At 40.9% G+C, this 23205-nt stretch overlaps 1 protein-coding gene across 1 annotated transcript in view; it reads right to left on the bottom strand.

Annotated features, from left to right (window-relative positions):
• The window catches only part of LOC126278836 (progestin and adipoQ receptor family member 3-like), a 117279-nt gene that overhangs the window by 38660 nt on the left and 55414 nt on the right, over positions 1-23205 (bottom strand). The window contains exons 2-3 of the mRNA XM_049979115.1: positions 17466-17556; positions 12874-13088 (exon numbers count right to left, since the gene is read on the bottom strand). Coding sequence (XP_049835072.1) covers positions 12874-13088; positions 17466-17537 — 287 coding nt within the window. The 5' untranslated portion in view covers positions 17538-17556. The remainder of the gene's footprint in view (positions 1-12873; positions 13089-17465; positions 17557-23205) is intronic.

Raw genomic sequence — 23205 nt, 5'->3', positions numbered from 1 at the left:
CTTTGTAAGAACTCAGTGTACCCCTATCTGAGTACGTTGTTCAATGCCATTCTATGGTAATAATACACCAGTGTGTAAACTTAAGGACGAAAGTAAATGTCGCACCATGTGTCACTGCCAAGTAACAAAGCTCGATGGACTTGGACCATACATAGAAAGAACGGCTGTAGTGTAGTACAGAAGATAGGTGAAATAAATACGCTATCAGATGAGCAGCCGCGCGGAGTAGCCGCACGGTCTAAGGCGCCTTGTCACGGTCCGTGAGGCTAACCCCGTCGGAGGTTCGAGTCCTCCCTCGGGCTTGGGTGTGTGTGTCATCCTTAGCGTAAGTTAGTTTAAGTAGTGTGAAAGCCTAGGGAGCGTTGATCTCAGTAGTTTGGTCCCGTAAGACCTTATCACAAATTTCCAATTTACAGACGAGCAGATATGTGGTGTCTGTTCTTTCGGACACGTCCGAAGGACCATGCAGCCCTTATATAGAATTAATGCCTTTACATGCTAGTGGGCATTGATTTAATTCTATCGGACATATCCGAAAGAACACACACCATATATGTAATTAAGGTGATGAAGACCAATGCAGTTTCACACCACGCTCGAACCCTCACGGGAATCGGCGAAATGCCATAAAAATCTTCGTTACTCGAACTACTGCAATACAGCGAGTGCCAATACTGCCAGCTAAATAAAAGATTCAAACTACTGAAGGCAGTAACTACTGATAGTCATAGTTAGCAAATGAAAGATTTTGATAGAGAACAAGCAATGTATTTACCTTAATAGTGTTCAAAAATAGATGTGCCCAATCCGGTCATGTTTACAGCCATTGACTGGATCAGTGAATTTTATTATATCCAACTCTGCTACGAAATTCTGTTTGGACATGAGAACATATAAGAGACGGTGTACCTCCAAGTGTAAAGCCGTGTGTTTGTTTTATGAGGTTTTATGAGCAAGAAGATATTGCGCCTGTAATTGTAATTTTTCTGTAAATTTTGAAATAAAATGTCTGTGAACTGGTGTCAGTGGTTAGAGCAAGGAACTCCATGGATTTGGTGCCATGATGACTGTTTAAATCATGAAAAAATGTGTTGAGAGGTCTTGTAGTGCCTGGCCTCAGACACAGTACATTATCTTCATAACAGCAGTTTTTAATATTTACCATCAAAGGCTATTTATTCAAGAAACGTAGTGCAGAACTGTCCATGAATATTTCAGCCAGAAGTGGACTAAGACGGAACTCCCATAGCTATGCCTTCAGTTGTTTATGTAGGATCCCTTTCAACAGGAAATAGTTTTGTGTTGAACATGTCTGAGTGGCCAGGCTAAAGAACCCCTTAACTCTCGATTTGCTTATTCACCGTTGCACTTTTAGAATCTATTTAGCTGTGACCCATCTATGGTGTGTCTTATTTTGTGTCAAGAGATCACAATCACGAAATTTACTTCAGAAATGTCACACAGCTTGATCAACCATTCCGACTATTCACCAAGAGCGCTGGAATCCGAAGGAAAGATCAAAACTAGGTAACTGTTACGGGATTCGGAATGACCTATACTAAATTTTTGTTTAGTGCAACGATTATCAGATAGCCTCAGTTGCACGTAAGTGAAGAGTAATCAGTATTATCTGGAGAAATAATACAGCAGGATCGGATTAATAATAAGCCTGTAAAATCAGTGAGAGCGATTAGAAATTAAGAATGACGTTATAAAATTTTATGAACTGTAGTAACACATAGAAATTCAATTGTATGGGGAAATGTAAGGAGTTTTGCAACACAAGAGGCGGAATACTCTAGTGTGATCGCGTGGGATCGTAGAGTATTCCTAATTCATCAGATTGGAGGAACCAGTCGTCCAACCACGGGTAAGAACGAGTGGTTTATTTCTTACCTATAATACATGTGTATTTCAACAATGACAATCGACGTGACTGGAAACATATGGCAATAACTGAATTCATATCTGATACTTTTCGTTTCACTAATAACTGTCATTGAAGAGGTGCATTGAAGAATTTCCAATATACTGTTTGTGTATTTTTTGCATTCTGTTTTACATCCCTTGGACGTTCGAAATGTGGGAAGCTGAATAAGACATCACGGGATTCCTTTTGCGAGACGCAGTCAAAATTAACGTGTATCAACAAGTGATAACAACACGTCGACTGCGAGAGTCATCGATACGGAGAATTCAGTACTAACGGATTTCCAGCATGCTGCAATGTTGAAGGCTCAACATCCAGTGATATTATTTCCAAACGACAGTCAAAGTTACAAACTAGCTCTTTTCATTAAGTGATGAAGATTACTTTCGGTTTTTAATCATAACCCATTCTCATATCATCCTGTGAAACAACAGACCAAATTTACAATTTGTTACATAAAGGGCCAAACAGTAAACGCGTGTCACAAAGTACAATGTCTATCGTATTGATATACGTACGATACATTCGTTACCCAAAGCAGTACAATGTAAGCGGCCATGAAACCGGATCAAACAGAAACTCCTACCGGACGTTTGGGGAAATCTTTATCATCAATACAACTAACTAATGAATATATGAGTGTGTAAGTCACACTACGAAGAAATTATGCATCGTGTTTTCTTCATACATAGTTTCTTAAATCGAAACAGGAAGTCACTTCATAAATAAGTCAACACACACAGCGCCACACTCGGTGCGCAAAAGCATTACAAGAGCCATCGTATACAAACAAGCATAGGCCAGACCAAATAAATATAATAAAACAATTTTATCTTTTTTAATGAAAAAGTGTCAAACTTTAAAATGAAAATCACAAATGGTCAAAAAACAAAATTTTATGATAAAACAATTTTTTTTATCTTTTCGTAATGAAGAAGATGTATTTTAAAATGAAAACCACAATAAGAACTATTAACAACGTTGTTGTTGTTGTTGTTGTGGTCTTCAGTCCTGAGACTGGTTTGATGCAGCTCTCCATGCTACTCTATCCTGTGCAAGCTTCTTCATCTCCCAGTACCTACTGCAACCTACATCCTTCTGAATCTGCTTAGTGTACTCATCTCTCGGTCTCCCTCTACGATTTTTACCCTCCACACTGCCCTCCAATGCTAAATTTGTGATCCCTTGATGCCTCAAAACATGTCCTACCAACCGATCCCTTCTTCTAGTCAAGTTGTGCCACAAACTTCTCTTCTCCCCAATCATATTCAATACCTCCTCATTAGTTACAAACAAATATTTTCAGAAATGACTTCCTGACACTTAAATCTATATTCGATGTTAACAAATTTCTCTTCTTCAGAAACGCTTTCCTTGCCATTGCCAGTCTACATTTTATATCCTCTCTACTTCGACCATCATCAGTTATTTTACTTCCTAAATAGCAAAACTCCTTTACTACTTTAAGTGTCTCATTTCCTAATCTAATTCCCTCAGCATCACCCGATTTAATTGGACTAAATTCCATTACCCTCGTTTTGCTTTTGTTGATGTTCATCTTATATCCTCCTTTCAAGACACTGTCCATTCCGTTCAACTGCTCTTCCAAGTCCTTTGCCGTCTCTGAGAGAATTACAATATCATCGGCGAACCTCAAAGTTTTTACTTCGTCTCCATGAATTTTAGTACCTACTCCAAATTTTTCTTTTGTTTCCTTTACTGCTTGCTCAATATACAGATTGAATAACATCGGGGAGAGGCTACAACCCTGTCTCACTCCTTTCCCAACCACTGCTTCCCTTTCATGCCCCTCGACTCTTATGACTGCCATCTGGTTTCTGTACAAATTGTAAATAGCCTTTCGCTCCCTGTATTTTACCCCTGCCACCTTTAGAATTTGAAAAAGAGTATTCCAGTCAACATTGTCAAAAGCTTTCTCTAAGTCTACAAATGCTAGAAACGTAGGTTTGCCTTTTCTTAATCTTTCTTCTAAGATAAGTCGTAAGGTCAGTATTGCCTCACGTGTTCCAACATTTCGACGGAATCCAAACTGATCCTCCCCGAGGTCCGCATCTACCAGTTTTTCCATTCGTCTGTAAAGAATTCGCGTTAGTATTTTGCAGCTGTGACTTATTAAACTGATAGTTCGGTAATTTTCACATCTGTCAGCACCTGCTTTCTTTGGGATTGGAATTATTATATTCTTCTTGAAGTCTGAGGGTATTTGGCCTGTCTCATACATCTTGCTCACCAGCTGGTAGAGTTTTGTCATGACTGGCTCTCCCAAGGCCGTCAGTAGTTCTAATGGAATGTTGTCTACTCCGGGGGCCTTGTTCCGACTCAGGTCTTTCAGTGCTCTGTCAAACTCTTCACGCAATATCGTATCACCCATTTCGTCTTCATCTACATACTCTTCCATTTCCATAATATTGTCCTCAAGTACATCACCCTTGTATAAACCTTCTATATACTCCTTCCACCTTTCTGCCTTCCCTTCTTTGCTTAGAACTGGGTTGCCATCTGAGCTCTTGATATTCATACACGTGGTTCTCTTCTCTCCAAAGGTCTCTTTAATTTTCCTGTAGGCAGTTTCTATCTTACCCCTAGTGAGATAAGCCTCTACATCCTTACATTTATCCTCTAGCCATCCCTGTTTAGCCATTTTGCACTTCCTCTCGATCTCATTTTTGAGACGTTTGTATTCCTTTTTGCCTGCTTCATTTACTGCATTTTTATATTTTCTCCTTTCATCAATTAAATTCAATATTTCTTCTGTTACCCAAGGATTTCTAGCAGCCCTCGTATTTTTACCTACTTTATCCTCTGCTGCCTTCACTACTTCATCCCTCAGAGCTACCCATTCTTCTTCGACTGTATTTCTTTCCCCTATTCCTATCAATTGTTCCCTTATGCTCTCCCTGAAACTCTGTACAACCTCTGGTTCTTTCAGTTTATCCAGGTCCCATCTCCTTAATTTCCCACATTTTTGCAGTTTCTTCAGTTTTAATCTACAGGTCATAACCAATAGATTGTGGTCAGAGTCCACATCTGCCCCTGGAAATGTCTTACAACTTAAAACCTGGTTCCTAAATCTCTGTCTTACCTTTATATAATCTATCTGATACCTTTTAGTATCTCCAGGGTTCTTCCACGTATACAACCTTCTTTCATGATTCTTAAACCAAGTGTTACCTGTACAAACCTGTTACCTGTGCTCTGTACAAAATTCTACTAGGCGGCTTCCTCTTTCATTTCTTAGCCCCAATCCATATTCACCTACTATGTTTCCTTCTCTCCCTTTTCCTACACTCGAATTCCAGTCACCCATGACTATTAAATGTTCATCTCCCTTCACTATCTGAATAATTTCTTTTATTTCATCGTACATTTCTTCAATTTCTTCGTCATCTGCAGAGCTAGTTGGCATATAAACTTGTACTACTGTAGTAGGTGTGGGCTTCGTATCTATCTTGGCCACAATAATGCGTTCACTATGCTGTTTGTAGTAGCTTACCCGCATTCCTATTTTCCTATTCATTATTAAACCTACTCCTGCATTACCCCTATTTGATTTTGTGTTTATAACCCTGTAATCACCTGACCAGAAGTCTTGTTCCTCCTGCCACCGAACTTCACTAATTCCCACTATATCTAACTTTAACCTATCCATTTCCCTTTTTAAATTTTCTAACCTACCTGCCCGATTAAGGGATCTGACATTCCACGCTCCGATCCGTAGAACGCCAGTTTTCTTTCTCCTGATAACGACATCATCCTGAGTAGTCCCCGCCCGGAGATCCGAATGGGGGACTATTTTACCTCCGGAATATTTTACCCAAGAGGATGGCATCATCATTTAATCATACAGTAAAGCTGCATGTCCTCGGGAAAAATTACGGCTGTAGTTTCCCCTTGCTTTCAGCCGTTCGCAGTACCAGCACAGCAACGCCGTTTTGGTTAATGTTGCAAGGCCAGATCAGTCAATCATCCAGACTGTTGCCCCTGCAACTACTGAAAAGGCTGCTGCCCCGAACCACACGTTTGTCTGGCCTCTCAACAGATACCCCTCCGTTGTGGTTGCACCTACGGTACGGCCATCTGTATCGCTGAGGCACGCAAGCCTCCCCACCAACGGCAAGGTCCATGGTTCATGGGGATGATTTAACAAATATTAAACCCTTAGTCGGTTACTGCGTATTAATCTACACATTTTTTTTTACCATAAGTCGAAACATTGGGGCCTAAATCGAAAACAAGACCATCTGACAACACGTATCACTAAGGTGTACTACCCCAGATACCAACGTGGTAAGACAGTAGGAGCGAAGAGAACAGACTAACGGATACAACCACAATCTGAGCAGCCGTCTTCGGTTGTTTGCAGATGACGGTGTCTTTTATCGACTAATAAATTCATCAGAAGATCAAAACAAACTGCAAAATGATTTAGAAGAAATATCTAAATGGTGCGAGAAGTGGCAGTTGACCTTAAATGACGATAAGTGTGAGGTCATCCACATGAGTGCTAAAAACTTCGGTTACACGATAAATCAGTCTAATCTAAAAGCCGTAAATTCAACTAAATACCTAGGAATTACAATTACGAACAATTTAAATTGGAAGGAACACATAGAAAATGTTGTGGGGAAGGCTAACCAAAGACAGCGTTTCATTGGCAGGTCACTTAGAAAATGTAACAGATCTACACTACGCTTGTCCGTCCTCTTTTAGAATACTGTTGCGCGATGTGGGATCCTTACCAGATAGGACTGACTGAGTACATCGAAAAAGTTCGAAGAAAGGCAGCACGTTTTGTATTATCGCGAAATATGGGAGAGAGGGTCACAGGAATGATACAGGATTTGGGATGGACATCATTGAAAGAAAGGCGTTTTTCGTTGCGACGGAATCTTCTCAAGAAATTCCAATCACCAACTTTCTCCTCCGAATGCGAAAATATTTTGTTGACACCGACTTACATAGGGAGGAACAATCACAAAGATGAAATAAGGGAAAATGAGAACTCGCACGGACAGATATAGGTGTTCATTCTTCCCGCGCGCTATACGAGATTGGAATAATAGAGAATTGTGAAGGTGGTTCGATGAACCCTCCGCCAGGCACTTAAATGTGATTTGCAGACTATCCATGTAGATGTAGATGTAGAATAGTTAAGTGAGATACAGCGGCACAAAATTATTCAAGCATTATTAACTTAAAAATAATCCACACTATCAACCACCGCTAGCTCTGCGCTGTTAGTTCGTTACGAACGTGATTTCTCCGTAAAATACTGTATCACAGACAAATGTAAAATCATCCTCTTACTCAGAGTAAATTTAATTCTCTTACAGTAATTGGCCTCGAAAGAAGCATGCGGTTACCCCAGCAAAACACAAATGTACAGTGGAAGAGCTGCAATCATTCAAAGTTGCGTCAAACATTAAGGATACTGTAAAAGGACCCAAGCACAAATCAGAGTAATTAAAATATAATTAAAAGAGTGCTAAAGGGGCTAGTAATAGTGGACGGGACTGATTCTGTGGAGGAATGTTGGACTTTTCTACCGTGTGCCCTCTCATACTACCAAAGAAAAATCTCACCTGGTAACCTACAGAAACTTAAAAAATGTTAACCATGACGCTCTTCAAAAGGATTGCTCAGACATCCCTTGGCATGATATAAGCAATGAACCGACTTTAGACGGAAAAATTCGGCAATTATGTAGCAAAATTATTGCACTGTATGATAAACATGCTCCTCAACGCACTGTCAAGGTAAAGAGAGCTCCTGCTCCATGGCTCACCACTGCATTACGCCAGTTAATGAATAAACGTGATGCTGCACACAGGGCCTTCAAGCGTAACCCAACTCCCGAGGCGTACGAAGCTTATAGGAAACTCCGAAACAGAACGAAGCAAAGCGTGAGAAATGCCAAAATCAGACATGCCCGCTCTGTCGTATGCGGCATATCAAAACCTGCTGCACTGTGGAAAAAGCTGCGCAGTTTCGGTATAGGGAAGCGAAGATATGACGCTGTTTATCAAGCGTCTGCAGAAGAATTAAACGATTTCTTCTCAACAGCTGTAATCTGCCACGCAGCGACAAATTACCAGCCCCAAGATATCAATCTCTTGAGAGACAAGTTTTTCCTAAAACATGTCACTACCGGCACAGTACACAAGGCAATTATGAGAATCTCTTCCGAGGCAGTAGGAAATGATGGAGTGAGCATTGGCATGATTAAAAACGTCGTAGCCACTATTATTCCAGTTATCACAGACATCTTCAACCTGTCTCTTGTCAGTAGTATATATCCTACTGAGTGGAAGCAAAGTTTAATCCAGCCTATACCCAAGACTGACAACCCTAAGTCGCCAGGTGACTACAGGCCGATCAGCATACTACCTGCAATATCTAAAGCCCTAGAATACATCGTCCATGAACAGCTGACGGATTACCTCAAAACTCATAACATCCATGACGAATATCAGTCAGGCTTTCGAAAGCACCATAGTACAGCAACTGCATTAATCAAAGTAACTGATGACATTAAACATGCTATGGACAGACGTGAAGCTACTATCCTAACACTGCTTGACTTTAGCAAGGCTTTTGACACAGTTGACTTCGATATATTACTAATTAAAATGAAACAGCTGAATTTCTCAATCAGCGCAATACACTGGTTCGACAGCTACCTCAAAAACAGAAGTCAACAAGTCGTTTGTGGGTCGGAAAAGTCATCATGGAAAAGCGTGCACTCTGGAGTTCCCCAAGGCTCCGTCCTTGGTCCACTACTCTTCTCACTGTATATTAATGATATTTCTTCAGTGATTCACTCCTGCAGCTACCATCTATATGCTGACGACATCCAACTGTACATAAGTGCAAGCCCCAAAAACATTGCTGGCGCAGTAGCGAGTATGAACGCAGATCTTTGCTCTGTTTCTCGATGGGCACAGAACCTAGGTCTGAAACTAAACCCCAAGAAATCCCAGGTCACACTTATATCTCATCCAAAGTTAATCAGCCGGTACTTTCGCGAAACGGTCCCTAAAATACTCCTCAATGGTACCCAACTACCATACCAAAAAACAGTAAAAGACCTTGGAATAATCTTGGATGAACACCTAAACTGGGAAGAACAAACAGTCACAGCTTGCCGGAAATCGCTCTCCTCCCTACATGCAATTCAAAAATTTAGAAAAATATTTCCAACCCATGTTAAACAAAAATTAGTCCAAACACTAGTCTTGCCTAATCTTTACTACTGCGATGTAGTTCAACACGGCACGAATAGTGAAAATTCTAGATGCCTCGAGCTAGTGATGAATGCTTGCGTCAGATACGTGTGCAATATTCGGTTGTATGATCATATCAGTCCTTCATACTCCCAGCTAGCTTGGATACGCCCACATAAGGCACGCGATCTCCACACGATGTGCTTACTTCATCGATTTCTTAGCCACTGGTGCCCTCAATACTTATCTTCTCACATTAAACATCTATCATCATTCCACAATCGCAATACCAGATCGGATACGTCTATCATCTTGGCTGTACCTTTACATAACACAAAATCTTTCTCCGTGTCATTCTCCATCTCAGCCATACGACTATGGAACGCACTCCCCTGTGATCTGCGTCTTATCCAGAACTACTCAACATTCAAGAGGGAACTCAAAACTTACATATTAGGGACGGTATAGCCACCATTGTTGTGCCTCTAACATCTCTTTCTTTCTTCTCTCCATCACAGCTTCGAATTTTACCATTCTTTTTCTCTTCTTCAAACCTATCTACCTCTTATATATCTCTTTCACCCCATTCTATCGTCTTATGTCTCTGCTCGATGAGAATAACTCACAAGCTGCAAGAATATAACGAGAAAATTCCCAACTAACTGACATTCACAAAAGAAATGTATGTTTACTTTCATATACTTAGTCACTATTATTATTATTATTATTATTATTATTATTACTATTATCATTATTACTATCATTATTATCGTTGATTGTTATAATTATTTTTATTGTTATAACTATCATTGTACTACTGTTATAATCTCAAATTTTTTTCGTTTGACATCAATACTGCATAATACGTTAAATGTTCTTAATGTTATTTAGTAACTGTAACTCGTTCAATCTGAGTATGCCTGGTTAGGTGTAAGAGAGGGCCTGAAGGCCCTAATCTTGCCAGGTAAAATAAATGCATAAATAAATAAATAAATAAATAAATAACCAGGCATACTCAGATTGAACGAGTTACAGTTTCTAAATAACATTAAGGACATTTAACGTATTATGCAGTATTGATGTTAAACAAAAAATTGAGATTATAACAGTAGTACAATAATTATAACAATAAAAATAATTATAATAATCAAGAATGATAATGATAATAATAATAATAATAATAATAATAATAATAGTGACTATGTATATGAAAGTAAACATACTTTTCTTTTGTGAATGTCAGTCCCATTGTTAGTTGGGAATTTTCTCGTTATATTCTTGCAGCTTGTGAGTTATTCTCATCGAGCAGAGACATAAGACGATAGAATGGGGTGAAAGAGTTATATAAGAGGTAGATAGGTTAGAGGAAGAGAAAAAGATTGGTAAAATTCGAAGCTGTGATGGAGAGGAGAAAGAATGAGATGGGAGGGGCACAACAATGGTGGCTATACCGTCCCTAATATGTAAGTTTTGAGTTCCCTCTTGAATGTTGAGTAGTTCTGGATAAGACGCAGATCACAGGGGAGTGCGTTCCATAGTCGTATGGCTGAGATGGAGAATGACACGGAGAAAGATTTTGTGTTATGTAAAGGTACAGCCAAGATGACAGACGTATCCGATCTGGTATTGCGATTGTGGAATGATGATAGGTGTTTAATGTGAGAAGATAAGTATTGGGGGCACCAGTGGCTAAGAAATCGATGAAGTAAGCACATCGTGTGGAGATCGCGTGCCTTATGTGGGCGTATCCAACCTAGCTGGGAGTATGAAGGACTGATATGATCATACAACCGAATATTGCACACGTATCTAACGCAAGCATTCATCACTAGCTCGAGGCATCTAGAATTTTCAGTATTTGTGCCGTGTTGAACTACATCGCAGTAGTAAAGATTAGGCAAGACTAGTGCTTGGACTAATTTTTGTTTAACATGGGTTGGAAATATTTTTCTAAATTTTTGAATTGCATGTAGGGAGGAGAGAGATTTCCGGCAAGCTGTGACTGTTTGTTCTTCCCAGTTTAGGTGTTCATCCAAGATTATTCCAAGGTCTTTTACTGTTTTTTGGTATGGTAGTTGGGTACCATTGAGGAGTATTGTAGGGACCGTTTCGCGAAAGTACCGGCTGATTAACTTTGGATGAGATATAAGTGTGACCTGGGATTTCTTGGGGTTTAGTTTCAGACCTAGGTTCTGTGCCCATCGAGAAACAGAGCAAAGATCTGCTTTCATACTCGCTACTGCGCCAGCAATGTTTTTGGGGCTTGCACTTATGTACAGTTGGATGTCGTCAGCATATAGATGATATCTGCAGGAGTGAATCACTGAAGAAATATCATTAATGTACAGTGAGAAGAGTAGTGGACCAAGGACGGAGCCTTGGGGAACTCCAGACTGCACGCTTTTCCATGATGACTTTTCCGACCCACAAACGACTTGTTGACTTCTGTTTTTGAGGTAGCTGTCGAACCAGTGTATTGCGCTGATTGAGAAATTCAGCTGTTTCATTTTAATTAGAAATATATCGAAGTCAACTGTGTCAAAAGCCTTGCTAAAGTCAAGCAGTGTTAGGATAGTAGCTTCACGTCTGTCCATAGCATGTTTAATGTCATCAGTTACTTTGATTAATGCAGTTGCTATACTATGGTGCTTTCGGAAGCCTGACTGATATTCGTCATGGATGTTATGAGTTTTGAGGTAATCCGTCAGCTGTTCATGGACGATGTATTCTAGGGCTTTACATATTGCAGGTAGTATGCTGATCGGCCTGTAGTCACCTGGCGACTTAGGGTTGTCAGTCTTGGGTATAGGCTGGATTAAACTTTGCTTCCACTCAGTAGGATATATACTACTGACAAGAGACAGGTTGAAGATGTCTGTGATAACTGGAATAATAGTGTCTACGACGTTTTTAATCATGCCAATGCTCACTCCATCATTTCCTACTGCCTCGGAAGAGATTCTCATAATTAATGGGTACTTGAGTTGTACTCCTTTGGATAACAATTGTCATGATTTTTTGCAACGTGGAGTAATATTTATTCTGTGTGGGTCGTAGTAATGTTGATACGTTAGACACTGCTCTTTGTGACACGCAATGGTTGTTACGTACTTAATGTAGCAAATTGTAATTTTAGCCTACTGTTTTACAGGATAATTTGAGACAGATAAAAACCCGAAACTAATCACATCAAGTAATAAAAGGAGCTCTTTTGCAGCTTTGGCTGTTTGTCATATCCAGAACATCCCATTGTGGTCGGTTGCTGAGAGAATCTCTGCTCTCATAGACGAACACCTACAGTTTATTATCCACAACCTACCCTCCTATATAAAAGATACCAACCATTTGCTCCACCGACTCTCCACAGCTCCTTCCTTTACCACATGGTTCCCTTCTCGTCACTATTGATGCTACTTCCCTTTACACAAACATCCCTAATTCCAATGGCCTTACCGCCATTGGACACTACCCTTCCCATTGCCCAATGGATTCCAATTTTTCAATTCATCTAAATGAGATGGCATGAATTACCTCTCAAAGAAATAGTTATTAAGCAAACAGGAGTCGAGCTATTTTCTTACATGTCTTCATGCAGTGCTACTTGCAAAGCACTAAAACAACTGGAAATGAGGTTAGTTTGTATGTTTTCGTAATGTACTTAAAGGATTGTGTGGCGATGTGCCGTGCTGTTTTTGTTACCTTTCGATGCAGGCGGCGGGCGAGAGTACGTCTCGGTAGCCGGTGCGTATGTAGGGGTTGAAGCGCATGTGCTCTGGCGCCTCATCCACGGTGAGCAGCCGCGGCTTGTTCGCTGGCGAGTCTTCTGGCGTCAGTAGCTTGCTGGCGGGGTCCTCGCCAGCTGGGGACGCCAACACCGGCCGCAGCTGCTGCCGGCAGCGCTGAAGTCGCTGCCGCTGGTAACACGACACTACCTCTTTATTTTACGTAGGCAATGAAGCTCTTGTCACAAACACGGTACTTCTTTCCACTACTACAGGGAATATAAAATTACGTGATGGGAATGTAGAAGATAGTACAAAAGGCCGAACTAACAGAATGTTTTCATTTCCTTTTCGGGAAGCACACTAATACGAACAACACTGGTTGGAAACGAAATATTTTCTTAAAGATAAAGCGTGGCCCACATGTATTTTTGATTGTTCATTTCAGATAAAATGCTTAAAATGTCCAATGACTTGCAGTTTTGAGACAATTTGAAAATTTCTGTGCTGTATTACATTGACAGGAGGATATAAGATGAACATCAACAAAAGCAAAACGAGGATAATGGAATGTAGTCGAATGAAGTCTGGTGATGCTGACGGAATTAGATTAGGAAATGAGACGAAGTAGTAAAGGAGATTTGCTATTTGGGGAGCAAAATAATTGATGATGGTCGAAGTAGAGACGATATAAAATGTAGACTGGCAATGGCAAGGAAAGCCGTTCTGAAGAAGAGAAATTTGTTAACATCGAGTATAGATTTAAGTTTCAGGAAGTCGTTTCTGAAAGTATTTGTGTGGGGTGTAGCCATGTATGGAAGTGAAATATGGACGGTAAATAGTTTGGACAAGAAGAGAATAGAAGCTTTCGAAATGTGGTGCTACAGAAGAACGCTGAAGAGTAGATGGGTAGATCACATAACCAATGAGGAGGTATTGAATAGAATTGGGGAGAAGAGGAGTTTGTGGCACAACTTGACTACAAGAACGGATCGGGTGGTAGGGCATGTTCTGAGGCATCAAGGGATCACCAATTTAGTATTGGAGGGCAACGTGGAGGGTAAAAATCGTGGAGGGAGATCAAGAGATGAATACACTAAGCAGATTCAGAAGGTTGTAGGATGCAGTAGGTACTGGGAGATGAAGGGGCTTGCACAGGATAGAGTAGCATGGAGAGCTGCATCAAACCAGCCTCTGGACTGAAGACCACAAAAACAACAACATTAAAATTGAACCTATTTAAACATTATAATAATGCCAGTATTACTTTGTGATCTTTGGCAATGCAACCTGCTATAAAAAGCTTTTTTACTTTCTAGTCTATGATGCAACTACCTTAAACTAGGGGCTATTTGAGCCATGAGGATTAACCTGAGTAAAAAAAAAAACACGATATTTTTGGGGATTTGAAAGTATTCTCCATCTTATACAGTAAACACTAACCGTGCTTCTTGAGCAAATGGAACAGACACGAAAAATACAAGCACTGGTCTCAGATAATCTGGCAAAGCAGAAGGCCAGAAGTCCTAGGGAGAAAAAATACTATTCGATTCTTTGGTGGACCTTTCGAGAATACTCCTGTCTCCATTTCACATAGAACGAGGCATTAAGAAACAATTTATTGAGGCCCTACCACTTTCAAGTATCTAGCACGTAAGATACCGCGACTGTCAGAAACTAAAGCTGAAAGGTGTTTTCGACGGCCCTGACATTCGATAACTAATGAAAGAAGGGTCATTTGAAGGCAAAATGAAAATAAATGATTGATCAGCTTTGATATATTTTAAAGAAGTCGTCAACAAGTTTCTCGGCAATTACAAAGAACCTGATTTTGAGAGCCCAGCAAGAAAATGTTGGATGGCATCAAAGTTTTGGGTGCGTTGATGAGCTTGGGATGCCCTTTCTGGACTCCCACGTCAGCTATTGTCCAGAAAATCTGGTTGGTAAGGGTGAGAAACAGGAGGGAAGGTTCCACCAAGATACCAAAGAAATGGAGCGGAGGTACTCAGGGCCGATTGGATGTCAGGTTGATAGCTGATTACTGCTGGGTATTTCATAGGCGGTGCGCAAAAGAAAATGTTCGAAACAGATTTGAGGCGAAAAAGAAGATACACTGAGATTTATGACACTGTGTCAGTACTGAGTTGGTTAGATGTTTAGTTACATGTTCCATAGACCATTTCAACGTTTATTTTATCCGAATGGTGAGTAATGAGTCAGAACATAACACTTCGTTATACTTTTAGGAGTGCAATTATTCTACCACTTTTTAATAAAGTTTTTTTTAAATATATCTGTTAGGTAAGAATTTTCTGAGTCTTCATCGTCGTTTTGTGACAAAAATAACCCTTTAGGTCGTAGAGAGAAACACTTAGCATTTCTGAACTTAGCGTATCAAAACACATTAGGGCCATCTAAAATAATTAAGAAAAAAGTGCAATACATAAACTGCAGACCTGCCTAATGAGATGTCTTTCCGCCTGCAGAAAGAACAACATAACGTAACAACATCAACAAATAGTTGAATTTTTATACATGTTGTGTGGAATTTGTTGATGTTTGCGGCTGTTCTAGGAATTTTGTAAAATAATTTTTCTGCTTGAGTCACTTTTTATCATTAGTTGTTACCACGGCACGCTTTGTCGATATGCTGCCATCATCAAGCGCTTTACAGTTACATGTACATTAATTTTTAAATATGAAATCTTGCATTGCACCAACACTCCATGGGCATTTACAGTAATATCATCAAAATATTTTTCTCGTATTTTAATCCCGTTGTAAATTGCAGTAGACTTCGCAACGTTTTTAAGAAAACGACTTTTTGCATGCTGCACATAAATTTTTTATTATATTTGTACACCCAAGGCATCTTCAATAAGTTTTCTGGAATATAACTTAATTTTCCTCTTCATTTACTGCTTTTTGTATTTAAAACAGTTCACGGAAATATTTTACGATGAAATGAAAAGGTACTTGCAAGAAAACGTTTAATTTACTTTTAGATAATGATTTGATTTTTACCTGTGGAAAAACCGCGTGGAAATCTTCACTTTTTCTTGTTGTAGTTGTTGTGGTCTTCAGTCCTGAGACTGGTTTGATGCAGCCCTCCATGCTAGTCTATCCTGTGCAAGCTTCCTCATCTCCCATACTTACTGCAACCTACGTCCTTCTGAATCTGCTTAATGTATTCATATCTTGGTCTCCCTATACGATTTTTGCTCTCCACACTGCCCTCCAATGCTAACTTTGTGATCCCTTGATGCCTCAGAACATGTCCTACTAATCGGTCCCTTCTTTTTGTCAAGTTGTGCCACATACTCCTCTTCTCCCCAATTCTATTCAATACTTCATCATTAGTTATGTGATCTACCCATCTAACGTTCAGCATTCTTCTGTAACACCACATTTCAAAAGCTTCTATTTTCTTCTTGTCCAAACTATTTATCGTCGATGTTCCACTTCCATACATGGCTACACTCCATACAAATACTTTCAGAAACAACTTCCTGAAACTTAAATCTATACTCGATGTTAACAAATTTCTCTTCTTCAGAAACGCTTTCCTTGCCATTGACAGTCTACATTTTATATCTCCTCTACTTCGACCATCATCAGTTATTTTGCTCCAGAAATAGCAAAACTCATTTACTACATTAAGCGTCTCATTTCCTAATCGAATTCCCTCAGCATCATCCGACTTAATTCGACTACATTCCATTATCCTCGTTTTGCTTTTGTTGATGTTCATCTTATATCCTCCTTTCAAGACACTCTCCATTCCGTTCAGCTGCTCTTCCAAGTCCTTTGCTGTCTCTGACAGAATTACAATGTCATCGGCGAACCTCAAAGTTTTTATTTCTTCTTCATGGATTTTAATACCTACTCCGAATTTTTCTTTTGTTTCCTTTACTGTTGCTCAAATACAGATTGAATAACATCGGGGAGAGGCTACAACCCTGTCTCACTCCCTTCCCAATCACTGCTTCCGTTTCATGCCCTTCTACTCTTATAACTGCCATCTGGTTTCTGTACAAATTGTAAATAGCCTTTCGCTCCTTATATTTTACCCCAGCCACCTTTAGAATTTGAAAGAGAGTATTCCAGTCAACACTGTAAAAAGCTTTCTCTAAGTCTACAAATGCTAGAAACGGAAGTTTACCTTTCCGTAATCTTTCTTCTAAGATAAGGCGTAAGGTCAGTATTGCCTCACGTTTTCCAACATTTCTACGAAATCCAAACTGATCTTCCCCGAGGTCGACTTCTACCAGTTTTTCCATTCGTCTGTAAAGAATTCGTGTTAGTATTTTGCAGCTGTGACTTATTAAACTGATAGTTCGGTAATTTTCACGTCTGTCAACACCTGCTTTCTTTGGGATTGGAATTTTCTTGTAGTCACTGTAATTCCGTATGATAACATTTTCGCTGGCATTTTCGGTGTCATTTGTTCTGTAAGTGATGCCAGCTTTCCCTGTCTCTTGTTCTGACTCGTTTTCCTCCCGCTTGTACATGTGTTTGTATGCGTGCGTGCTCGTGTGTACGTCTGTGTACACGGGTGGAGTTCCTTACCAGGATTCCGCGGACGGCGTCCATGAGGCCGGGCCTCGAAGTCTCCAGCGTCCTTTCCCATGGCATCAGCATCGTGTCCGCCTGCGCCCTTCTGTGGAAAAGCCGTTTTCGCATCAGTAATGCACTAAACCGGTTTCTGGTGCAATGTCTGATTCATGAAGTATCCTACAGTGAACACCACGCAACATAGACTATCACATACCTACAAATAATACAAGTAATTACAGCGAAAATTTGTGCCGCAGCGCGACTGGAACCTAGATTTCCCGCTTAGCGCGAGCGATCGCCTTACCATTATGCTCCATGATGCTACTCCAGGCGGGTGTAAAAATGAATGTGCGCTTCGGAAAATAATAAACGCTAAAATGATTATTTGGCCCTGTCTGACTACCCCCTGAAGCAGATCTTAGGATCTCTTAATGGTCTTTTTTAGATATAAATTACAATCTAAACATAAATGAATAATGACGGCAACTAATACTACTAAATGATAAACGTTGCTGTTCAGTATATTTATTATAGATTAAAATCAACCCTTTAACTACAGTTGTCTATATTTCCCAACTAAAATTATTAATCATTGCCCAACTGTGTCCCTTATTATGACTGCGCGGTGTAATATCATTAACGCGAAACGACTGACATCGTCAACGTACCAAACACTAGAAGACAATACTTTCAAAGATGATCTATGGTGGTGTGGAACCTCAGTGGAAATAAACTAACGTGATCACAGCTGTTTAGCTTTGTAGCCCTAATAAGACAAAAAACGTTCGATATCTCCATATGTACTGCGTCCGGTGCATCGAAGTGATGGTTCTCGTACTCGACTGCTACGATGGAAGAACTCCAGCCACAAATGTTCTTTCGAACACTAGGACGGCAGAAGGTGGTCCTCTGACTAATTTACTCTAATACTGTTTTCTCTTCTCTGTATTCTACTGACGAGAAACGCGGACTCCCAGCCACAAGGACAGAGTTCAGATAACGTCTCAATGTAAGTATAGGCAGAGTGCTCTCAATTACTGAACGCTGCGTACTCAACGACGACTTCCAACCCAGAGGAGAAGTCCAGAATGGTATAGGTTCGCAACAGTACAGTGCCTAACTGTTCTAACTATAAACTCTCCTGAGAGCAAAGACGGCAAGTCCGTCTGTATCAACAAAGCTGATATCGAGCGACCGTCACACACGGGCGCTCACAACGGAACACCTCGTCTCTCCACCGCTAGCCTCCCAACAAGGCTCGGTTCCCCATCCTCGTAATTACGAAAACGAATCATATTCCCGAAAAAACGGAGTATTCTCCCTCTCTACAGATTCTTTCGTACGCCGATCAACCACATTTTAGTCTTTTGTCGTCCAACGCGGAAAGTTTGCGAGGAAATATCTATACTCGTAAAATGGTACGCTTCTAAGAAAATTCTTGGAAATAGCACAACCTGTGTGGTTTCCGAGGTGCCGCTTCTTCGTTCTTCTCACCTGTGTCCTAGATTTGCAGAGTTCTCTGTTATCCCTCTGGTCCTGCCACATCAGCGGCCGGCCGTCACCGTATTGTGCTTCAGAGCCCAGGTGCCACAACGACCATCTAGCTACTTCCTGTGTTTAAGCAGGACCAACACCTGTGCGGGTCTTCAACCAGAGCTTGAGTTCTACCAGCCGTTTCATCTCCACTGGCGCTCCAACCTCTACTAGTATAGGCAATCATTCATTACGCTGCTCTGATAATAAAGACAATCCGTCACCTTTCATGCAATAAGCGTTAATAATTATTTACAAGGCGTACGTGACAATGTCAGTCTCCTTTAAATATTAATATATACCATGTACAACTTATCAAATATTTCCTAATTGTGGATGTAGTTCACGGCAAAGTATGTGGATGAGTGCTGGTAAGGTGCGGAATTATAGCCACCTTACAAGACTATCCCAGTACGTCTCACGGCCAGCCTCATATTTCCGCATATCGTGAACCATGTGCTACAACCTGCATTCGTACATTCATTACGTCTATTCCCTTACAGAGGAGACATTTTAATTGGAAGTCGCTTGCCTGGTGTCAGTGGATAAATACAATATTGGTGTACCTATGTATTCAGAAGTACAATGCAATGCTCCTTCAGACATGCATGTACGAAAGACATCTCGCGCGACAACACTGTCCGAGCAAGCAGGCATGTCCGAATGAACAGTGAACAATACCTCTGAATACTGCAGACACTGCATTATCGAAATTATATGACGAACAGACTCATATTTTGCAAACTGCGAAAAATGGGAGTTAGCAGTCATTTGTTCTATTGTAATAATTTCGTTGCACGAGTAAAAACAGCATCAAGTACTTTAATTTTCCATTTAGACATTGCATTCACACAACAATGAAACTAATTTGCCACAAATTAGGTTTATCATTAAATACACTGCCTGATAAAGTGAATGAAGCATCCATAAGGGGAGAAGTAAACGAAATGAAACATTCGGCTTTGAGAGGGCATAAGCCAGCATCTGTGACCAAGCGGTTCTAGGCGCTTCAGTCCGGAATCGCTTTACTGCTACGGTCGCAGGTTCGAATCCTGCCTTGGGCATGGATGTGTGAGATATCCTTAGGTTAGTTAGGTTTAAGTAGTTCTAAGTCTAGGGGACTGATGACCTCAGGTGTTAAGTCCCATAGTGCTTAGAGCGATTTTAACCATTTGAAAGGACATGTGATGTTATTTCGCTGACTATATAGTAGTCAAATTTACAAAGAACTTGGCTGTATGAGCCGACCCCGTCTGGCCTGGTGCTTGCTCTAATTCGACTGCGAAGGGTTTCGTAAAGCAGTTATACTCTTTCCGGCGGCAAGCTGTCTCACAACAGTTGCAGCTGGTCCTCGATGTACAGGGTAATGGCACTCAGACGGAGTTTACGTCCGAGCTAGTCCCACGTATGTTCCCTCGTGGGTAATGGGACCTTGCTAGCGACGGGGGTAACTCAGCACCACGCAGACAGTTCATACAGACAATTGCCATGTTTGGGAGAGCATTGTCAGATGGTTCAAGTGGCTCTGAGCACTGAGGGAGTTAACATCTGAGATCATCAGTCCCCTAGAACTTAGAACTACTCAAACCTAACTAACCTAAAGACACCACACATCCATGCCCAAGGCATTATTCGATCCTGCGACCGTAGCGGTCGCGCGGTTACAGACTGAAGCGCCTAGAACCGCTCGGGCACAACGGCCGGCAGAGCATTGTCCTGTTGAGAAATGACGCCACGACATTGCTGCACGAGAGGTAACAAATCAGGACGCAGGACGTCTGTGACGTACCAGCGCACCGTCAGAGTTTCCTTGATCACCTGCAGCCGTGGGAGTAACACCGCTTTGCTTCTCCGAAACATTGGAAGAATGAGACTACTCTCTATGTCGCCGCCGTACTCGCGTAAGATGGACGTCTGAGGCAGTATGGAACCACAGTTCATCGCTGAACACAAAGTGACGGCATTAATCGTCAGTCCTTGCTTCCCGGTCACGGCACCATTCGAAACGCAGCCGTCCGTGTTGTGGTGTTAATGGCAGCCTATGCATGTGACGGTAATTCCCTTGTCAAGCTGCCACTAGTCCATCGCTAACGGTGCGGTTGATGCAGAATGTTGCAGTGAATCTATTACGTGTTCTCACATGACAGGCACCATCACATCCCAGTGCCCCACAAATCGGGATATTGCACGTTTCGTATAATCGGCCGTATGGAGAACCCACAATGAGGCCGCCTTCAGACTGTGTCTAGTGCTGATAACGCTGTCTCACATCAGTACGCGGTATCTCTGTGTTCTTCAGAGTGATCACTTGAACAGCTGACGCTGTTCACGCCGCTTAACGCTCTGCCAGGCCTGGCAACAACACTTAAGCCTAGTTTACACGGCGACACTAGGTTGCAGGCAACTGCGCTACCGGACACTGAACATGCGCGCCACGCGTTTGCGCAACTCGTTAGTGAAACTGAACACTTTCGGCGTGTTCCAACTGTGGCGACACTATTTGCCTGAGTTTTGAGCTTATGTGTAGTTGTAGAGTGCAGACAAACTGAAATATGAAGTGGGGAAACGGAGAATAATGTTCGCTTTTTGGATATCTATGCTTTGCATAGGAGTTTGTGGGATTTCAGTGATGCTGACTACAAAAATAAGCAACATATTGCTGCCGCTGAGACCGCCATATGCGATCGTAACATAGATGGTTTGACAGTATCTGAGCTGCAGGGCAAAATTTATTGAGTTGGGAACACATATACAACTGAATTAAGAAAAATACAAGCAAGTGTAATTCTAGCTGTGACAATGCTCTCGTCTACAAGACTAAAATACCATCCTTCGAGTTGGCCAACTCTTTGTTAAGGAATATTGTTGACACGAGGAAAGGCTATACAAATTCAAGAAGCTGCATTCCTTATTCAATATTCTTCTATTTAAAACGCCGCAGCAGTGCTCCTCATTCACATATGTTTGAATTTTGAAATATTGCCACTGTACATACCTATCGTCAAGAGAGTAGTTTGTAAATGATTCTCTTCTTAATGCGGCCTGTTTCGAATAATTATTGTTGCTAATGTTAATAATTACTACTGTTAATGTTAACAATTGTTTGTGTTAACGAAAAAGCGTCGCCACCAACTAAAACCGTATCTTATAGCATGCCGAGTGTTCTCGATTGTAATGCACGCAATATGATATGTAATTTCAGTTCTGGCGACAGTGCTTCATGCATTAAAGTATCTTTATTCCTTATCGAATAACTAACTCTATTTAGAAGAAACTTGAACAGATCTGGTGACATTCTAAGATAATTAAAAGAACTTCTTGGATCTTTCTTTATAAATTATTTCAGCAAGGATGCTGAACAACCCAGCTGACGTCTTTTCTTTATCCACTCACGAATCGAAACACGTTTCTTTGATTTTTTTCCTTATGCAGAAATTCCACGCACAAGCTTTAACTCCATCAAATCTCGTGCGACGTGCAGCTGCCAAAAGTTTCATTTCAGACACGACTCAGGAACACTCAAAAGGACGAAACTGAAGTGTATAATGGTGTCGCAGTGTCTACAGTCATATATGAAACCACTTGCAACGCATTCCACACGAGTGGCGCAACCCAATGCCGTTGTGTAAACCAGACTTGAGCACGAACTACACTAATCGACCCCAGTGGCCGGTCTACCTGCAACAGAGAATTACTGCAAATCCAAATCCGCCGATGGTTCGCAGGTGTACGAAATTACATTGGCATCCAACTATATCTTCTGGGTGCTTCACTTTTTTTGTCAGACAATTTATTTTCCAGACGCAGGAAAACAAACTCAGAGAAATAACTCGGGCTGTTGTAAAAATTTATAGCACGCATAAAACCAGGGTCAAAGCGTTGAATTTTCCTTTTAGACTTCACATCCGTACAAAAACGGAACTCACCTGCCAGAAATTCACGTTATTTTTAAACAAGAAAATGTAATATGCGAAATGTATTCAGAGCTGCGAATATGAACAACCATCAGCTGTATAATGGAATGACGACAGTAAACACTTTGTAATGCACTGGGATTCACCCACGGTCGCGTTAGAGTTACGCTATTCGACCACGCTTTAAGGCCAGATACAAACTTCCATATATCGTCAACCATGTGTCTACAGCCTGCACTCGTACATCTATAATCGATATTCCCGTACAGAGGATACATTTTAATTTAAAATCGCTTGCACGGTGT

This window comes from Schistocerca gregaria, chromosome 1, assembly GCF_023897955.1.
Source record: "Schistocerca gregaria isolate iqSchGreg1 chromosome 1, iqSchGreg1.2, whole genome shotgun sequence".
Lineage (NCBI taxonomy): Eukaryota > Metazoa > Arthropoda > Insecta > Orthoptera > Acrididae > Schistocerca > Schistocerca gregaria.
This window is presented reverse-complemented; position numbering and strand designations above follow the sequence as displayed.